The 19,637-nt window shown below is 45.5% G+C and overlaps 1 protein-coding gene across 1 annotated transcript in view; it reads right to left on the bottom strand.

Annotated features, from left to right (window-relative positions):
* The window catches only part of GFRA4 (GDNF family receptor alpha 4), a 132,045-nt gene extending 127,673 nt beyond the window's left edge, over positions 1-4,372 (bottom strand). Inside the window, exon 1 of the mRNA XM_020812893.3 lies at positions 3,453-4,372. Coding sequence (XP_020668552.1) covers positions 3,453-3,495 — 43 coding nt within the window. The 5' untranslated portion in view covers positions 3,496-4,372. The remainder of the gene's footprint in view (positions 1-3,452) is intronic.
* Positions 4,373-19,637: the final 15,265 nt, after the last annotated feature.

Genomic DNA, 19,637 nt, shown 5'->3' with positions numbered 1-19,637 from the left:
ATACCAGTGCTGGCATTTTACACAGACACAGACACACACAGACACAGACACAGACACAGACACAGACACACACACACACACACACACACACACACACACACACACACACACACACACACACACTTGCTTATCTGTTATAGAGCCAGAGTTTGGAAAAGTTACTTTTGCAGACTATCACTGCACGATTCTCTTAACCAGAATGCCCGACAGCCATGCCTGTCTCTCTTTTAGCATATTTAACAGCAACAACAATCTAGAACTGCAGAGGTGTGGAAAGGACCTTGGGGAACCAGCCCCCTGTCGAGGAGACCCAGTGGGGGAATCGAACTGCCGACCTCTGGCTCCACAGCCAGACGCCTACACCGCTGAGCTATCCAGCAGTTCTTATGGTGGATCATTGTAGACCACAATGATATGTTACCAAGGAGACAACCCCCCCCCATGACTACAGCTCATGTTCCCCCTTCATGTTCCAGCAACCTTGTGTGTCTTGATGCCGTTCGTCTTATTTCAGGCATTCAGAGTTGGGTGACATGAACGTAAGCCCGAGGAGAGGGGCTGGACCTTGTCATTTTGCCAGAGTTCGAGGAAATCACCTTTTTCCAACTTCCACTCCCCAAATTTCCAGACGGCATGGCCTGCGGCAACGCTGATGGCACGGTCTGAGTGGGCATCTGGGAACGGTATCCTGAACCCATAACTTTTCCAAGCTCCCGAGTCTTGCCCCTGACATGACGTACTCCCTGGCCTCAGGGATGAAACTCAGACATGGGCACGGAGGAGGCATCTGGCTGAACCCGAGGAGATGCCCACAGAAACAATCTTGGGGTTTCTGCTTTCTTAGGAGATGGACCTGAGGGCACTTTGATGCCCCCAGAGTGTCTGCCCCCCCCCGAGGTCCTGAAACGGAGCAATAAGTCGGAACATTCAAAACCAGAAGTTGCTGGAAGGCTATTTCTGATTTCATTTTTCTGGGGTGGGGAATTGGGAGACCTTATATCTCACTTCACTGCACAATCACCAGGGCGGAGAGCTTCCCGGAGCAGAAAAACGGCATTTCCCTGCAGATTTTGATCCTTCACACTGACGGATCCTGGGGTCCGGATACACACTTCACCCAGGCCTTCCCTTTGCTGATGTCCATGGACATGATCCAAAACAGTGACGGGATGCAACTGATGGGCTACATAATGTGAAGTGGTCCTTCAGCCCACCAACGAGGCTATTTGGAGGGCTGAAGCCTCACCACGACTCCAACCCAAAACATTGCACTACAACTCCCATGATCCACAACCAGCCCCAGCCATGGGCCCCGCATCTGGAAGGCACCACCTTGAGGGGACTTCCAAGGCCCTTAGTTTGCATGCCGGAAAAATGTGCCTCAGTTCCTGTGGGTCTACGTGAGAAAACCTCCAACCTGATGTAGTGAATAACGGTCTTGGGTTTGGTGAGACCCGAGTTCAGATCCTGCACCGGCGGCGAAACTCCCTGAGTCGCCTTGGGCAAATGATTTTCCTCCAGATTCACCCAGGGCTGTCACAGAGCCAAAGCAGGGGGAACCCCACGCATGCCTCCCCCAGAGGTCTCACTCTCTGTGTGAGAAGCTCAGGATGGAAATGTGGATAATTATTATTTTTTAAAATGAAAAAGACAGTATATTACAGTGAGATGGTAGAGCACCAGGCTCTGTGGAATCTCAGAGAAAAACGACCCCTGCTTCGTTTGGATTCTAGCCGTATTCCCATTTTTTTTCTCTTATAGAACCCTTCTAGCCCTTGCATCTTCATGAAGGCTGCCTGGTCCCTTGCCCAGCCGGCTACCAGCCCAAATGGCAATCTTGCTGGCAAATGTAGGCGTGTGTCGGGCTACTCACAGCATCCACTGCGCTTCCTCCAGCCTGGAAGTGTAATATTTAATGGGGTTTAACACTCACAATAGGTTATGGGGCTGACAGTGGTGGGGAGGTCGGAGCCCTCCACCCCCCCTCTTCAGCTTCCGCCACTGCTGGTGCTCCCAGACCGTTCACCGCATCTCAACACAACTGTGGAGACTACACTGCATGGCGCACCTGCACGCACACCAGCGCACAAGTCCTTTCCAAAAAGCCTCATGCCACACTCGACTGCATCAGGGGGCACCCCGTTAGGGGAACCGGAATGGGCTACGAACAAGCCAACCCACCCCACTGGCTAAGGTGGTTTGTATTTCCCTACGTGAAGTCCCTCTGTGTGGCAACGAAGGGGAGCGATAAGGGCAAGCGGCGCGCAGAGTTCGGCACAAGCAATCCGAATGAGTTCAGAGGCGGAGGGGGACAGAGCATCTGTTTCAAAGCAACCCCAGCCCTGACTTCAGTCAACGACATAAATAATTATGTGCAATTAAGTCACTAGAACACATTCTTTCCCTGGAACTTCTAGCAAGCCTGCCCATCTTTGTGCAGTGGTGAGGAGGAAGGGAGGACGAGAGACAGTGTGCCCATTCTTGCTTGCACCCGTTCAAAAGTCCTCGGCAAGACACTGGACAACTTGTCTAGGAACACAGGCTAAGGGTTGTGATGATCTGAAGCCAGCTAACTTGGGAGCCAGCTGGGTTGAAACTGGAGGGGATTGACTTCCAAGGAAACGACGGGCAGCATTCAATACGGAGAAGAACTGATTTGGAGAGCATCTGTCTCCCCCCATGTGCATTTTTAGTATCTGAGATGCCACCATCCAGTCCAATGGTGTGACCCACTCACCCCTGGGAAAAATAGGGCAAACACACAACCAGACCATTGCTCTTTGCTTTCGAATAGCAATTATCTGCTGCCAGGAAATGCGTCAAGCTCGGGGAGACCAGCATGCCAACTTCATGGTGGATCATAGGCTTCTCGTGTTGATATGAAAAAAGACCTTTCTCCCCAAACCCAGGTATGACGTCTCTCACCCAAAGAGGGAATAGCTAGGGGGTGAATCCTTAAGACCACTTGACACTGATTCACTACCACTCAGTACCTTTAAAAAACACCTCCCTATACAATTGGGGTGACTGAACAGTGAAGAGAGAGTGTCTTTGAACCCAAACTTCAAGCCAGGATTCACCGGATAGTGTGGGGGTGAGGGATTCAGTTCATCCAGAAGCAGCAGCAGCAGAAAGCGGGGAGAGTTTTATGAATTCAGAATTAAAGAGGACCCTCTTACAAATAGCTCCTTGCCAAGCCACTCTTCCAGACCTCAGACCTGCCAAACAGAGTTCAAACTTACAAGGTTTCCTGCTGGGTCCACCCCTTGTCAGCGGGATCTATGCCAGGCAAACGCAAAAGGAAGTTGCCTCTTGGAAAATCTGGGAACCTGACCCACAGCTGAGCATGCATCAATGAAGCACAAACCGTACACCCATCACACGGAGGCACCAGACATCTATGGCTGGAAACAATCCCTCCCAAGGAAGTCTGGCTCTCGCTTTCCACTCACCTGTCAGGATCAGGGTGAAAATATACCAGATCCCCTTCATCATGGGGTTATATTCCGGGGCCCTATTCCCCACTCTTCCAAAGGTTCAGGGGAAAAAAAAGATGATTTCACAGCCCCTCTGCCTTCAATCCCAAACACTTAAGGATTCCCAAATACTTTCTGGTATCCAGCCTTGTTCCTGACCGGGAAACATCGCTGCCAGCCGCCTTGACTGCTGGAGATCCAGGAAGGTTTTGTTGTTTTTTCAAGAAGGACCAGCCGGAATTGTGAAGCGCTTCATCCCTTGCTAACTTCCAGACCGAGTCTCTTGCAAGAAGGTCCTCCCCTCCTTGCTTCTTTGCAAACTTCTTCAAGGAAAGGACAGCGGCTCTGAGCGATGCTGAAGATGAAAAGAGGAGAACAGGTGCCTCCTGCCGGGTCAAGAGGAGTCAACCTCTGAGGTGTCCACAGTCCTTCCTGGCTTGGCGTGCTTTGGAGCTGAAAAAGGCCAGGATATTTTCAGGAGCCTTGCAACTGGCTTCTTTCTCCTTCCAGTCTCTAGTAGCTCTCTGTCTCTCTCTGTGCCTCTTTTCCTAAACGCTGCTTCTCTCTGCCTCCCAGGGAACAGCTGGAGCATTCTTAAAGGGACAGAAGCAGCCCAGCTTTCCAAAGGGACCAGTGGCTTTGCCAGCAGACCCTCCCTCTCCCCCTCCCACTCGCCCTCCCCAACACCACAGACCTTTCCGCCTCTGTTTGGTTCAAGCGTAGGACCGGCGTTTGTTCAGGAACAATAGAAGATGGAATAATCAGCAGCACGGAGCATGGCAGAAAAGTTCAAGAGCCCTATTGCTTGCTGGAGGGGGAGGGAGGGCCAGCTTCACCAGACCTGAATTTTCATCAGTTCTGCACAGTGGCTGGTTGCAAAGAAGAGCGTGAGAGACTGGGGAATGGCCCCGGATGCCTTTCCTAGCCATTTAGTTCAACACAGAGATGCTAGCAGGGCTGTGCTCTTCCCTTTTCTTCCCCTCCTAGCTGTCCACACCTGCCAGTCCACTTTTCAGTCAAATGCAAAAAGGAGAGAGAGAGAGAGAGAGAGAGAGAGAGAGAGAGAGAGAGAGAGAGAAGGTGACGCAAAGAGCCCCTTTCCTCAAATATGGTAAAGGTTCCCCTTCACATTGAGTCCAGTTGTGTCCGACTCGAGGGTGCGGTGCTCATCCCCATTTCCAAGCCGTAGAGCCAGCATTTGTCTGTAGACAGTTTACGTGGTCACGTGGCCAGCGCAACTAGACACGGAACACCATGCCCTTCCCACTGTGGTGGTACCTATTTATCTACTCACATTTTTACATGCTTTCAAACTGCTAGGTTGGCAGGAGCTGGGACAAGCGATGGGAGCTCCCTCCATTGCGTGGATTCGATCTTACGACGGCTGGTCTTCTGACCCTGCAGCACAGAGGCTTCTGCGGTTTAACCCACAGCACCACCATGTCCCTTTCCTCAAATAAATGGCAATGCAAAAGTCCACTTAACTGGCATTTGCATTTATATTACGCTGATTTGAATGTGTCTCCATCTTCTCTGATGGATATTGCTGGATTTTGAAAATAATAGCTGCCAAGAATTAATGCCAGCTCGATGATAACTTCCATTCTATCCTTAAATTGCATTCCTCAAGGCTTCAGGTGTATCGTTCATGCTTCCCACCCCTGTCCTATGTTTTTTTTAAAAATGCAGTTGTCTCTCAAATCTGCATTTCAAGAGCGACACTGAGGATGAAGAAAACTGCTCACCAACTTCCAGAGTGTGCACATCCTTTGGAGATTCTTCCTTCTCCATGGTGGGTGTTCTACCCAGGTGTGGGAAAGTTACTTAAACACACACACACACACACACACACACACACACACACACACACACACACACACACACACACACACACACACACACACACACACACACACACACACACACACACACACACACACACTCCTCCAGTCCCTGATGAGATTCTGGAATCCATAGAACATTTGTAAGCTATAACAATACCCTCTCAGAGAGAGGAGAGCGTTTCCCAGCTTGTAATCCTGCCCTTCCAGTTTCTGATAGCGAGACTCCCTTCCTAGGGAGACCGGCTTGTGATGCTCAACCCAGGGGTCTCCCCCCTCCCTGCCTCCCTCCTCTCTTCTGGTCTCTCTGGCTGTTTGAAGTAGTGGCCAAAACCCCAGCATGGGGTTTTTTTTCCGGTGAATAGTTGCTTGAATTAGGAGCAGGAAGCAGTCTGTTCCTTCCACGGCGGTGCGTTCTGCCGAATCCCTCTCAATTGGGCACAGATCCTTCCTCGCTCATTGCCTTTTGCAGAGTCACTAAGCAGGCTGTCATGAGAAGCTGAGCGCCCTGCCCTGAACCCTGTAATTTGAACCCTTGGCCCGCACAGCTGGAATCCCATTGAGGAGCAATTCTGTTTGTTCACCCACGGCAGGTTGCTCGGGAGTTGGTCTATTAGACGAGGAAAAGGCCACAGACCTTCCGCCCCCTCCCCGGGTCTCCCCTGCAGTGAAGGCAGCCAGCTGAGTTGGCAGACGGGTTTTTGCTAGACGCCCCCCCCGCCAGCTGTGGGCCCGGCTGAGGAGCAGTTAGCACTAGGGCGGGCTGCAGCTGAGGTGCGATGCTGCCAAGGAGAGGCCGGCCAAAAGCCCAGTGAGCTGCTGGGTCATGGGCCAGATCAAACAAGCAAAGCCCAAAGCTAGAAGCAAATGCATGGTCAGAAGGTGGGAATCTAGCTTTTGGGGGCTACAGCCATTGGAATGAGTGGGGCAATGAACCCCCTCCATCTTTTAATTAGAACGTCACAGGGTGCTCTCCAAAGTGCTGAATCTATTTTGGGGTCAGCGTTCAGCAAGACCTTGGGGAGCTTCTGCAAAGTTCGGACCACAACCCAGAACGGATTCACGGCACTGACATCAGAAGAAGCTGGGAGGGCAAATGCATTGCTCGGCTCGACCCTGTCTGGATGTGAGTTGTGCTTACTTCCAGGGAAAAGTGCAAATGATGTTGCACAGGGGGGGCAGACAGCTATGTGTTTCTGGATCAGCTAGGAGGCAATTCCAGAAGCTCTCAGTCACCATCTGTATGCTTCATGAAGCTCGAAAAATCACTAGAGCTTGGTGTTTTGGGGGTTAAAAGAGTGAAGGGAGGGGGATGGTCCCAGTGGCTGTAACCAAAGAAGGAGGTTCAGAAGGAATGAGAGATTGACAGCTGATGACCCAAAGGAAGTCACAACCGTCATTGGAACCTCCAGCCACCATGTCCCCGAGGAAGACTCAGACCAACGTCACTGAACTCTCCTTATTTTGGTCTGTACAGAAAACTACAGAATCCTTCGCCGCAGGGTGTTTCTGTAGTGAATCCTGAAAGATCGCATTCTGCACTGGATTTGTCATCGTCCTGCACAGGTCGGTGGTTCATTGGCCCTCCCTAAGTGAATCCTGTGTAGCAAAGGGGACTTCCTGTGCAGGACTTGTAATAATCCTGCAGAGTTTGGCATTTTGTTTTCCCTCCCAGAAAAAAAAAAGACTAACAACTGTGATCTCCTAAGGATTCCCATATGGTTTCTCTAGAGAGAGAGAGAGAAATCTCACCAAAGAGAATTTGCTGGGAAGAGAAAAGAGAGGGCTCCCGTTTATTTCTCTTGGACGGTGGGATTTCACATTCCTCATTGGAAAGATGGCCAGTTCATGTGATAAAACCTCTGAACCCGAGGTGGGTGGGATGGAAATATTCCCGGTGTGTTTTTCTCTCTCTGGCCATTTCTCATGACCGTACAGGTGGTTCTTCCCAGAATCTCCTTTTCCTCTCTCACTCTTCGAATTCACTTCCTCCCTTTCCTTGTTCTTTCTCCTACAAGTCAAACCTACAAGCGTGGAAGGCAGCGTGTGAGTTTTCTTCAACCATGAGCAGGGTTAGGCTTGATGACCTCTAGGGACCCTTCTCACTCTACAATTCCAGGAGACGGTGACGTGGTGTTTCACCTCCTTCAACTCATACTCAAGTAACAGTCAATTACAGACCATCTTCTAGCTGTATTTGTAAAACTGGCGGAGGCTTGGGCAGACATTTCAAAGGTTAGCATAATACGGACGTATTATGCTAACCTTTGTTGCTGAATTTTGATTTGGCGGAGTCCCTCCTGCTCTCTCCATTTGCCTTCCAACTCCATCTGTGAATTTCGTTTACTGATGCAAGTGTTTGACTTCATTATCATAGCAAAAGCCCTGAAGATTATGCCACGGACACTTTTAGAACTCACACACATTTTATTTTTAAGGTGTGGCAGCCATTTTTGGAGGGAGGCTTTTTTGACATCTGTGGAGCCTCTGGAGAAAGTTGGAAAAGACGTAGCAGACAGAGCTCTATATTTTGATGCAGCTCAACAGTGCCCCCCAGGGTGTCTATGTTTCATCACACCCCGGGAGCGCATCAAAAAGCCAAATCTTGCTTTTTGTCCTCCAGTATGCCTGGGACGTGGTGGCGCTGCGGGTTAAACTGCAGAAGCCTCTGTGCTGCAAGGTCAGAAGACCTGCAGTCGTAAGATCGAATCCACACAACGGAGTGAGCCCCCGTCACTTGTCTCAGCTCCTGCCAACCTAGCAGTTCAAAAGCATGCAAAAATGCAAAAATGCAAGTAGATAAATAGGCATCACCACGATGGGAAGGTAATGACGTTCTATGTCTAATCGTGATGGCCACATGACCACAAAAGATTGTCCTCAGACAAATGTTGGCTCTATGGGTTGGAAATGGAGCTGAGCACCGCGCCCTAGAGTTGGACACGACTGGACAAATTGTCAAGGGGAACCTTTACCTTTACCTACGCTTTGGGCACTCAAGCTCTTTTGCATAATGTTTCATCCGGCTGGAATCTGCCAACCCTTCAGGCCTAAAGATCGGAGTAGTTAAGCAAGTGGGGCCATAGTTTTGTGAGTGGTTAGTGAGACCCTGGACTTCAGAATGCCACAAATGGGCCAAACATGAGTCCATTTTCACCAGTGTTTTTTTTTTTTAAAAAAAAAAACTGATTTCAGGCAATAAAAAAAATCAATGTTAAACACAGCCTGTGATTGGAAGGGTGAATTTCTTCACTGAGTTGAGCCTCTGAGTGTCACAGCAGAAGATTTTTGTCTCTTCAGGGGTTATGCAGAATAGTTTATTATTTATTTATTTATTTATTTATTTATTTATTTATTTATTTATTTATTTATTTATTTATTTATTTATTTATATCCCGCCTATCTGGTCATTCCTTTACATCGTTAAGCTTTTAGGACTTAAGGGATGTGGTGGTATTGCGGGTTAAACCGCAGAAGCCTCTGTGCTGCAGGGTCGGAAGACCAGCAGTCATAAGATCGAATCCATGTGATGGAGGGAGCTCCTGTCGCTTTGTCCCAGCTCCTGCCAACTTAGCAGTATGAAAGCATGCAAAAACGCGAGTAGATAAATAGGTACCACCTCGGTGGGAAGGTCACAGTGTTCCGTGTCTAGTCGTGCTGGCCATGTGACCACGGAAACTGTCTATAGACAAATGCTGGCTCTACAGCTTGGAAACAGGGATGAGCACTGCCTTCTAGAGTCAGACACGTCTGGACAAATTGTCAAGGGGAACCTTTACCTTTACCTTTTTTTTTAGGACTTAATCACAGGATTCCTTTGGAGCAACACCTCACAAACATGGAAAGACTGCCTCAATCACCCTTCTGTCACATTAACGTGCTTTCAGCTCTAATTACAAGTCTCTAACAACTCTTTCTGGCCTCCAATTCTTATTTGAGATGCTTTCCATGTAATAATAATGTCCAGTGGTTCAGGTCTCTGGCTGTGGAGCCAGAGGTTGGGAGTTCGATTCCCCCATGGGGCCTCCTGGGAGAAGAGCCAGCCTGGGTAGCCTTGGGCCAGCTGTGCCGCCCCACAGCGCCCCCAGTGGAAAGGAAAGGGTAACAACAACTTCTGTGTATTCTCTACCTGGAAAACCCTGGAAAGGGTCTCTATATGTCAAAATTGACTTGACAGCACAGGGTTATTATTATTTCTGTATACTTTCCAGCACTACCAAACTGATTGTAGTATAACAGCTAAAGTGTTCGCGTCCCAGTCCCCACTTAGCTATAAAACTATATATGATTTTGGACCAGTTAATCTCTCTCAATTTATCCTCACAGGATTGGTGTGAAGATAAAGAGGTCAGGAGGTTGGTAGCATAAACCATGCTGAGCTCATTGCTAGAGAGGCAGGATATAAAAGCAAATAACAATTAATGGCTAATCAGAAGGCAAAATATCATTTCTTGCCGTTGACTGACTCTGCAGACGCTTTGCATGCTCAAGGAACTCTGCATCTGGTCTGGAACCTGAGGTTCTAATCAGCTCAAACAGGTAAATACACAAATATGTCAATATTCTTTTTTTGAGGGGAGAAATAGCAGTCTGATGAAAAATGAAAAGTGGGAACAGCCCTCACAAAGGATGGCGCCTGCCCTTTCTCGCAATTCCACAACAGAAAGCCGCAAAGCACAGTGGGGCAATATTCCATTTTTATGGCATGCAACCAGATGGCTCCGTTCCAGATCGAGCAAACGAGCTAAGCAAGCTAGACACAAACTTGTGCAACCCTGCAAAAATATGCCAGCTGTTGTGTTGTTGTTTTTTAAAGGCAGAGACTTCTTTGTGTTGGCATCCTTTTGTCCATCTGCTGGCAGCACCCCCTGCTGGCAGAAGAACCAACTGGCGCAGACCTACTCCGTTGGCCAAGTTCAACCAGAAGAAGAGACAACAAGAGTCGGAGAAAGACCAGGGCGAAGGAGGTGCCGAGTTCCCATGAAGCCCAAACCATCTCCTATCTGGGGACACAGATATGGTGGCAGCACCAAGTTAGGCCAAGGTAATGGTGTGTATATCACATGCTGTGAAGTTTGGAACCAACTCTTGTTGCAGTTTGCTACTGAATTTCAGCCATGCTCTGATCATAGAATCAAACATTCGGGTGGATTGTCAGAGTCATATAAATAATAAATAAAATACTAGATATTAAGGTAAAGGTAAAGGTTCCCCTTGACATTTAGTCCAGTCATGTCCGACTCTAGGGTGCAGGGCTCATCCCCGTCTCCAAACCACAGAGCCAGTGTTTGTTCCTCCTTCCACACTAGGATGTGTGTGTGTCTTAGCAATCCAATTTTAAAATCAAGTTTTGGGCTCAACTTCCAGTGACCCATTACAAAGCACAGTAAATGCAAGATACATAGGTAAAGGAAATCACATGCCACGACAGAGACCATTCATCCTTTGAATGGAGCATCTCTCTCTCTCTCTCTCTCTCTCTCGTAAATAAGTTAAATAAGTTGTCTCACTGAACCCTCCAATGTGGACATCAAGTGTGCTCTTCCTCAACGGGATAGGATCATAAGAGGAAAAAGAAAAGAAAAAAAAATCAGATGATGGATCATTCACAGTCCCAAAGCAAGACACAACTGGAGTGTACACTTTTGGAATAAAGAGAATCTCATAAACGAATTTGTTTTTATGGGCCACTCTCCATATCGGAGCTTGATGGAGAGATAGGCTCCCATGCCCTGTTTCTTCTTCTTTGAGTCCTTGCCGGACTCAAAATAAATTGGATCTTTTGTTAAGAAAACAAAACAGGGGCTTTGATTTCATCGTATGTTGGGCTGAGTTGGCTTTGGAATGAATCCTATCTCGTTGCTCTGCGTTTCTGTTCTTTTCTTTTGTTTCTCTTGCATTCCTCATAATGCCGTGTTTATTGTTGGATGTGTTATCGTTTTATATTCAAACATTTGAAAGCTATTAGTCCCAAACAGTTGAAAGTCAGGCAAGGGATTCAAGGAAGAATAAGTAGATAAAATATGCTCTTTAGTGCTTTAAAATGTGTGCTTGTTTGTTTGCTGCCAGCCAATCCTTTGTGAAAAGCTTCACAAGTGCAAGAGGTATATTTTCATAAAGCATGCAAGGTTGGAAATATATGTACTGTATTCCTATATATATATACTATATATATAGGAATATATACAGTACATATTCCTATATATATACATTCCTATATATATATAAAATATATATATATAAAATAAATATATAAATATATATATATATATATATATATTTACCTGGAGAGGCAGCAAACCTTTATTTCCATGGGAATCCTCATAACTAATCCTGTTAAGAGCATTGGAAGGACAATAAGGAAACCACAATCAGCTTGCAAGAGGAGAGAGTGGAAAATAATGATTTTTTTCCCCAACTACAGCTCCCAGAACACTTTGCCCTACCCAGCTGGCATGGCTGCTTGCTGGCATGTTTTTCTAAGCTTTCTGGGAGCTGTCGTCCAAAAAGTCACTTTCCCAAAACAGTTGATGTGACATTGCGAGCTAAGAGAACTGTTGCCATTTTTTATAATCTCGCATGCTGCCTGTGGTAGGTGTGGACGGGAGTGACTGTCAATCTATCCAGCACTAACTAATCATTCCTTCCCTGCCTTTCAGTTCAGAGACAGCCCCGCCCTTCTGCTCTGTGCCCTTTCCCTCTCTTTCATCTGTTGGAAGTCAATCTGGTTGTTTGTTTGCTGTTGATTTGTTCGTAACTATAAGTAATGAAACATTTTTATTCTTGCTCCTACAGATGTCTCAGACTAAGTTATTGAGACTTTAAGTGCTGGTTAATGAGAAAACTTTGGTCCAGTTATTCTTCCGGTGAACTCGTATAGATTATCTCATCCCGACTTTACCCAAGAACAACCTTTCTCAGTTCAGACTGAGAAACAGAGAAGAAGAGAGGGGAGAAAGCACCGTGAGGTCAACCTGGTGAATATCATGGGTAGGAATAATTATACTGTGTTGAATCGAAGCAGTTCCCTTGACTAAAGCAATCCCTTGAATCAATGAGATTTATACAAGCGTCGAACCACCACAGGGGAACTGCTTTAATGAGATCCAGTGGAGGAAACTGGAGCAGTGTTTCCTATCTTTTGTTGAGCCAGGACCCCCTTTTATAATAGCCAAATAACCTGTGACCCCCTCCCCACCATATTTGCAATAGGGTAAATAAAATACATTAAAAATAGATTTTTTTTTTCAGGATATAAATCTAACCTAATATACCAATATTAATGTTTTAATACATTATGAGGAAGAGGGACTGAAAATCTGCCTCTACCAGATAAAATTTGAGAAGGAGGAAATACACTTCAGTGGTCCCCATAGTCATCGGGGCTTTGGGAATAATATCAAGAAATTTTACACAGCACTATAAGCAGTTGCAGATCTCAGAAATCAGAGCTCCAAAAACCAGCATTATTAGGAACACCATACATACTGTGCCAATGTTTAACAGATAGTTGCTGTATGTTTTTTGGGCTGTTTGGCTGTGCTGAAGGTTTTTCTTCCTAACATTTTGCTCAACTCTGTGGCCGGCAACTTCGGAGGACAGGAGTCAGAACTCTGTCTGTGCTCTGGTGCAGTTTGTGGGATAGTTGAGTATTTATAGCTGTGGGATCAGCTTTTTGTCCTTTTCAGGAGATCAGGTGATTATGGGGACCAGCATGTTTTTTTGTTGTGAACATGGCCAAACAGCCTGAAAAACCTGCAACAACCATCGGATCCCAGCCATCAAAGCCTTTGAGAATACAGTTTAACAGACACTTAGGTTTTTGGTTAAAATTTGTATATGTTATATAATACCAGGGGACGTGGTGGCGCTGTGGGCTAAACCGCAGAAGCCTGTGCTGCAGGGTCAGAAGACCAAGCAGTTGTAAGATCGAATCCACGCAACGGAATGAGCACCCGTCGCTTGTCCCAGCTCCCGCCAACCTAGCGGTTCGAAAGCATGCAAATGCAAGTAGATAAATAGGGACCACCTCGGTGGGAAGGTAACAGCGTTCCGTGTCTAAGTCGCACTGGCCATGTGACCACGGAAGATTGTCTTCTATGGCTTGGAAACAAGGATGAGCACCGCCTCCTAGAGTTGAACACGACTGGACAAAAATTGTCACGGGGAACCTTTACCTTTACCTTATATAATACCGGCCAATGTTTTTATAATTTTGACTGTGTCTGTTGTTTCTGAATAATGATAATGACTGTGTGTCAATCTTTCCAGGATTTGCTGTATATGGAATATTCAGAAGTGGCTTCCCATTCCCATCTTCTGGGGGATAAATCCTGGGACTGTGCAGCTGGCCCAAGGTCACCCAGGCTGGCTCTACTCACAGAAGGCCCCATGGGGGAATCGAACTGCCAACCTCTGGCTCTTCAGCCAGATACCCAAACCACTGAGCTATCCAGCCAGCTATATAAAGATTGGCTTAATTTGCACATCTGGTTGCAGAAGCATGTACTGAACCCCTTGTGCCAACCTTTGTCCGAGTTTCCTGTAAAAATGTTTCAGTAATATACTTAGCTCACATTAAAGAGTCTGTTCAAGCTGTAGCTGCTCCTTGCACTTTGAATACAGGTTTCTTTTTCTTTAAAGAGTCCTCCAGAACTTGCTGCTTGCTCTTTGCCCTGGCCTCAAGGCTGTCTTCATGCTTGTAAACTAAATTGGATGCCCGTGTAAGCATGCGGCTGGCATTTTCTCTTGTGTTTCCACAGATTGCTTTAGCAGCTATTGATTTCAATAGGAATCACTGCTGGTTACACTTGTTCCGTGTTATTGGGAAAAAAAGGCAGAAACGCTTAGCCTTTTCTTCTCCCTTTAAAAACAAAAGTATCAACAATTTGACCTTACCGGAAACTTTAGACACAGAGAGACCCACCTCCCACAGGAATTCTGCCTTAAAACCACCCATCTATCTATCTATCTATCTATCTATCTATCTATCTATCTATCTATCTATCTATCTATCTATCTATCTATCTATCTATCTATCTATCTATCTATCTATCTATCTATCTATCTATCTATCTATCTATCTATCTATCTATCTATCTATCTATCTATCTATCTATCTATCTATCTATCTATCTATCTATCTATCTATCTATCTCAGTGTTTATCACATTCAAAGTTCAAATATAAATGTGATAGCTTGATTTCGTTTTTGGTCAAAGTGAAGTAAATTTACAGTTTGATTCAGATCCAGAGAAGAAGTTGAATTAGATGGGCCACACAGTAGTTCACTTCATTGATTTGTTGCAGGATACATTTACTGTACTAACTCAATTGACAAGTGGTGGATCAAAACCAGAAATATTGTCAAGGAACAATGCAAAACAACTAACCCTGTAGCCAAAAGAAAAGAAAAACCTTGATGGATCACTGAGTACACTCTTAAAAGAATTAATAACCAGACAAGGAGAAAAAGTGAAAAGTGAAAAGAATCGAGTCAGAATTGCAAAGTCAACTTTTCCATAGTTGTCACATCGATACAATGAGGACCGTTACAGTAATGATTTCAAAGAAACAGAAGAGAACATCAAAGAAAAGGAAAAGCAAGATGTATCCTCCATAAGGTCCACAAGTGTAAGGATGTGTTGCTAGAGACCAAGATCATCTGTACTGTGATAATCTCAATGATTGTGTACAGAAGTGGATGCTGGACAATGAAATGAGTGGACAAGGTAAAAATCATTTCAAATATGGCATTGAAGAAAACTCTTGGTGCTCCCGTGTACTGCAAGGAAGACCAAAAAACGGTTTCTAAATCAAACCAAGTCAGACCATACACTACAAACAATAGTAAGTCAACTGAGGCTATCGCTGTTTTGGACATATCCTGAGACCATAAGACTCACTGGAAAAGAGAATAACAATAGGAAAAATGGAAAGGAGCAGGAAAAGAGGCGTTGAATTCCAGAAAGCGGCTTGCCATTACTTTTACCGCACTGACTGGATGAAAGAAAATCCTTTGTGGTCTTGTGTTGTCATTACCAATGGGCTGGAAAAATGCAGGGAGATACTCTCTGGTTCCCTGTAGTGGCCAATTCTGATATTGCACCCTGGAAATATGTATAAAACTACAAATGACAGAACTAAAGGCTATTTTCCTTGCCATGGGAGGATTGGTAAGAGAATGGCATCAAATCTGGGGGAAAAAAAGAATGTGTCAAGCTTCCTCTGAAATGCCCTTTAAAAGTAACTTTAAAGTTAACTTGGGGTTACTCATGGCAATTAGAGAATAACTTTGTGACTACTGTTACTCTCATATAAAGTAACTCGTTATAGGCAAACCTAATTACAGGCAACTGTGTTGTTTGTAACTGGTGGTTTCCATGATCAGGGTAGCAAACCCAACGAGGTCAAAGGACGAGTAAACCAGGAACGTAGGAATGTCGCCTTGTTGCCCACCTCTGGTGTAGACCGATTGTGTGCACAGCACATCAGAGCAACACAGGCCAACCGGGGTGGTTTCTACATGATTCGTTTTTGTCGTCCTCCCACAGGAGCGCATGCTGGAATTCAGAATAAAAAATAAAAATTAAAAGAAGCAGTAGAGAATGCCAGCAGGTCTGGCTCATCTCTTCTGCATGTGGAGACAATTGAGCTAATGGCTGAGAATGGAAATTTCACATCAGTAGCACACCTACCATCATCTGTGTGTGTGCACCTGTTTGGTGTTTTTTTTTAACACATTGGCAGCATAAAATATAACTCTTCTCGGGGAGGGGGGAAGCGTCCCTGGGAAAAGGAACTATGGCGGTGGATGGTGAGCATCAGTTCTCTGAAATGCATGAATACAAGCCAGTGAAAGAAACCATCTTCATTAATCTGATTAGGTTTATTTATTTTTTAAAGGAAAGAAATAAAAGAAAGGAAAAAAACATCATTCCTGCAATTATGAATGTCACTCGGCTTGGAATTTTTTTTTTTTTAGTACAAACCAGGATGTAAAATGCTGAATCCCCCAAGATTTAATACCTAGCAATTATTGCTTTTAAATGCTAGTTAGCGGAACCTATAAAATGGATTTTTTTTTCAAAAAGCGTCGCTCAAAACGGCATGTGCGTGGCGAGCATCTGAGAGATAAAGAGGCTGCTGAGGGCAGGGGGTGAAGTAACCCTCCCGTCCCTCAGACTACAGGGCGCTCGTTGCTTTTCCTAATCCGATTCTTCTCCCAACTTCCAGGTGGATGCGGCTGGGCTCAATGGAGGCTGAGGACTGATGGTGTGGGTGGGTGGGAGCTGAATCCATTCCAGGTTTTATTTTGAATTTCAAAAAGAGCTAGGCAAGGCTCAGAAGAACCTATTTTGGGGATGGTATTCAGTACCTTGATTAGCTCCTGTAAAAATCACATTAAATCCCAGAACGAATTTACTCCTCATGCGTCATCAGTTTTAGGAGCCTTAATGGTTGGGCATAGCAAGGACATGGCTTTATATATAAACTGATATACTGTATATATAATATGCATAACAGAGGGAATTGTCTGGGCAAAAAAATTAGTTTCCATCAATCTCAGTGGCCAGTTTTCAATGGCATGATTCAGGATGCGACTACCTGCAATTTGCTCCAATTCAGCTTTGCTACGATTTGATTCGTGTTCCTGTGGTTGAAATTGTAGTCATTGTTTACAAGGGTTGTGGATTGATTTGGGAGCTCATTGTTTATACTGGATGTGATGCAATTTGCATACCAGCCCCACTTCCTTCCTTCCTTCCTTCCTTCCTTCCTTCCTTCCTTCCTTCCTTCCTTCCTTCCTTCCTTCCTTCCTTCCTTCCTTCCTTCCTTCCTTCCTTCCTTCCTTCCTTCCTTCCTTCCTTCCTTCCTTCCTTCCTTCTCTCTTTTCCTATTTTTTTTTTACTTCCCCCTATCTCTCGCCTTCTTTCCTTCCTTCCCTCCTTCCTTCCTTCCTTTGGTCCCACCTCTGTTGATCTGACAGGGAACAGATGAGGATGTAAATATTAATAACAACGGCCCAGTGATAATGTAATAAATAGAATGGTCTAGGCAGACGTTCTCAACCTTTTCGTTGACCATGGCCATAGACACAATGTGAAAGAAATATAGGCCGAACATCACACCCTAACAGCCTACATCACTGACAACCATCTACAGACATGCCTCCCTGTCTTTACAACAATGTACCACAACTAGCCACATGGGGAAAAGCCCATTTGAATAATTTGGGTGTGAAAAAGTAGAACAGTTTTTTTTTTCTGTCATCAGCAGGGGGGAAAAACTGCTTTGGAAGCAAAAAGGGCTGCACTGATTCGAATCAGACACTGCATCATGCAATAAGTTAAAAAATATTTTGAATTCACCTGTTTTATAAGCAGAGCAAATCCCAAAGTATTTGCCCATGATGTCACAACTTCAGTCTCTGCATGATTCCGTCTCGCCAAGCCATCTGTTAAAGGCCAACCTTTGGCAGAAATGAGGGGGAAAAACAAAATTGGTTCCAATTTTTGACCAAAGTATCCACTTTGCACCTCTGGGAACTTCCTGCAAGATCAAATTTACCCAGCCTCCAAGAGCTGCACTTTTGCAAGGCTTATGGTACATTGCACAGAAATAAAATGCAGGCAAACAGTGCATGGATTGAAAAATGGGAACAGTTAAAAATGTACAGAATGGAAACAGAAGGAGAAATATGGTTCAGTCAATGAGGATGCCTGCAAAAATGCTTATTTTCAGAAAAATGAACAGTATCGGAGGGAATTGTGCACATTCTGTGAGAAGGATGTCTTACAATCTGATATGCGTCAAGGATGGGTCAAGAACGCAGCTGAGCTTCAAAAAAATCACAACAAAATTAGGAGCCTGAGATTTTTGTATTCACACTCTTGGGCTTTTCTCCACTTGTTATGCGATTCCGATGCTCTGTCTGTTGCGCGTCTCCTGCACAGCTGGCCCGATGGGATCTGCAGGGAATTCACCCAGATCCTGTCAAATTTCAACCCGCCGTGGAATGTGGATGATGCGCCTCGGCACCTAAGATCAGTGAGCTTGACATTTGCTGATGAGCGAGGGTGGCCGCAGATCCCGCTGACAGCTCTTCTGCAAGTCTTGCCAAAGTTTCCTGGGGATCTCTCTGCACAGCTGGTAGCATCTCTGCTCGGAATGCTGAAAAGCCAGATCCAAATGTGTGAGAGCAAGAAAGATGAGCCCCAAATACAAATAGTCATGCATTTTCGATTCTGTTTGTCCTGAACCTACTGGAAAGCGATGCCCTTGACTGGCTTCCTGCGGGGAGAGGCAGAACAGTCTCTGTACTTTTATGGTTCTTCTTACACATCTGGGCTACTCTGCAAACTCCCCCCAGTTTGATATCAATTTTGCATTTCTTCTGCCTTCCACTTTTCCCTGCATTACTGTCTTTTCCCAGAAGTGTTGTCTTCTCATGTTGTTTCCAAACAACAATAGCCTCAGTTTCTTCATTTTTGCTCCTAGGGATTGCTCAAGCTTGACATGATTTACCACCCTACCTCTTTGTCTTACTGTTAACTTTATTTGATGGGTTTATTGATCAAATGATTGGTCTTCATTTGGGTTCTTTTTTATTATGTTGTAAACTGTGCAGAATAGTGCTTTGCGCTAAGGGGGCGGTACGTATACAAATTAAAGAAACAAATAAAATACATGGTGTACATGACTGTAAGTGTACCATATACATACTAGTTGCTTTCTGGCAGCTTTGAGGCGCCAGGAAGAGCAAGGGTCCAGCAGCTATGTGATAGCCTTCACCTCTCCAAGGCATCCATATATATCAACAGGCTGCAAAAACTGGAATGCGAAAACCAGAGTCTCAGTTTCCTCATTTTTCTTTCTCAGGGAGATCTCAAGCTTGATGTGATTCAGTACCCACTTATTTGCAAGACATTGTGTCCACAAAGGTCTTTTTGTGTTTGGACCACAACTCCCAGAATCCCCCAGGCCTCATGGCCCTTGGCCTTGTTGGTTGGGGAATATGGGTGATGTAGTCCCCAAGAGGTAGTGTTTCCCCATCTCTGCCTCTGTCTGCTTTGCAGGAGATGGCTCTGCCCAGTCAAGCTTTGGACCAGAGAGGAGGACTGTGTCCTTTCCTCATCATTTGGAGAGGGGTGGCGTGATGTGGATGGAGAAGTCAATAATGGTATTAATGGAGAAAACAGAACGGACTTGGCAGCTTGCCCTGGTAGTTTTGTTCAGAAAAGAAGCTGGTGGGATGGAGGTTGGGGGGGGGGGGAGAAGGGAGTGAGATGCTGTCAAGGGATAACTTAATTAAGAGCCA

The sequence above is a fragment of the Pogona vitticeps genome, chromosome 5, assembly GCF_051106095.1.
Source record: "Pogona vitticeps strain Pit_001003342236 chromosome 5, PviZW2.1, whole genome shotgun sequence".
NCBI lineage: Eukaryota > Metazoa > Chordata > Lepidosauria > Squamata > Agamidae > Pogona > Pogona vitticeps.
The sequence above is the reverse complement of the archived record's forward strand: the minus strand, read 5'-3'. Positions and strand labels throughout refer to the sequence as shown.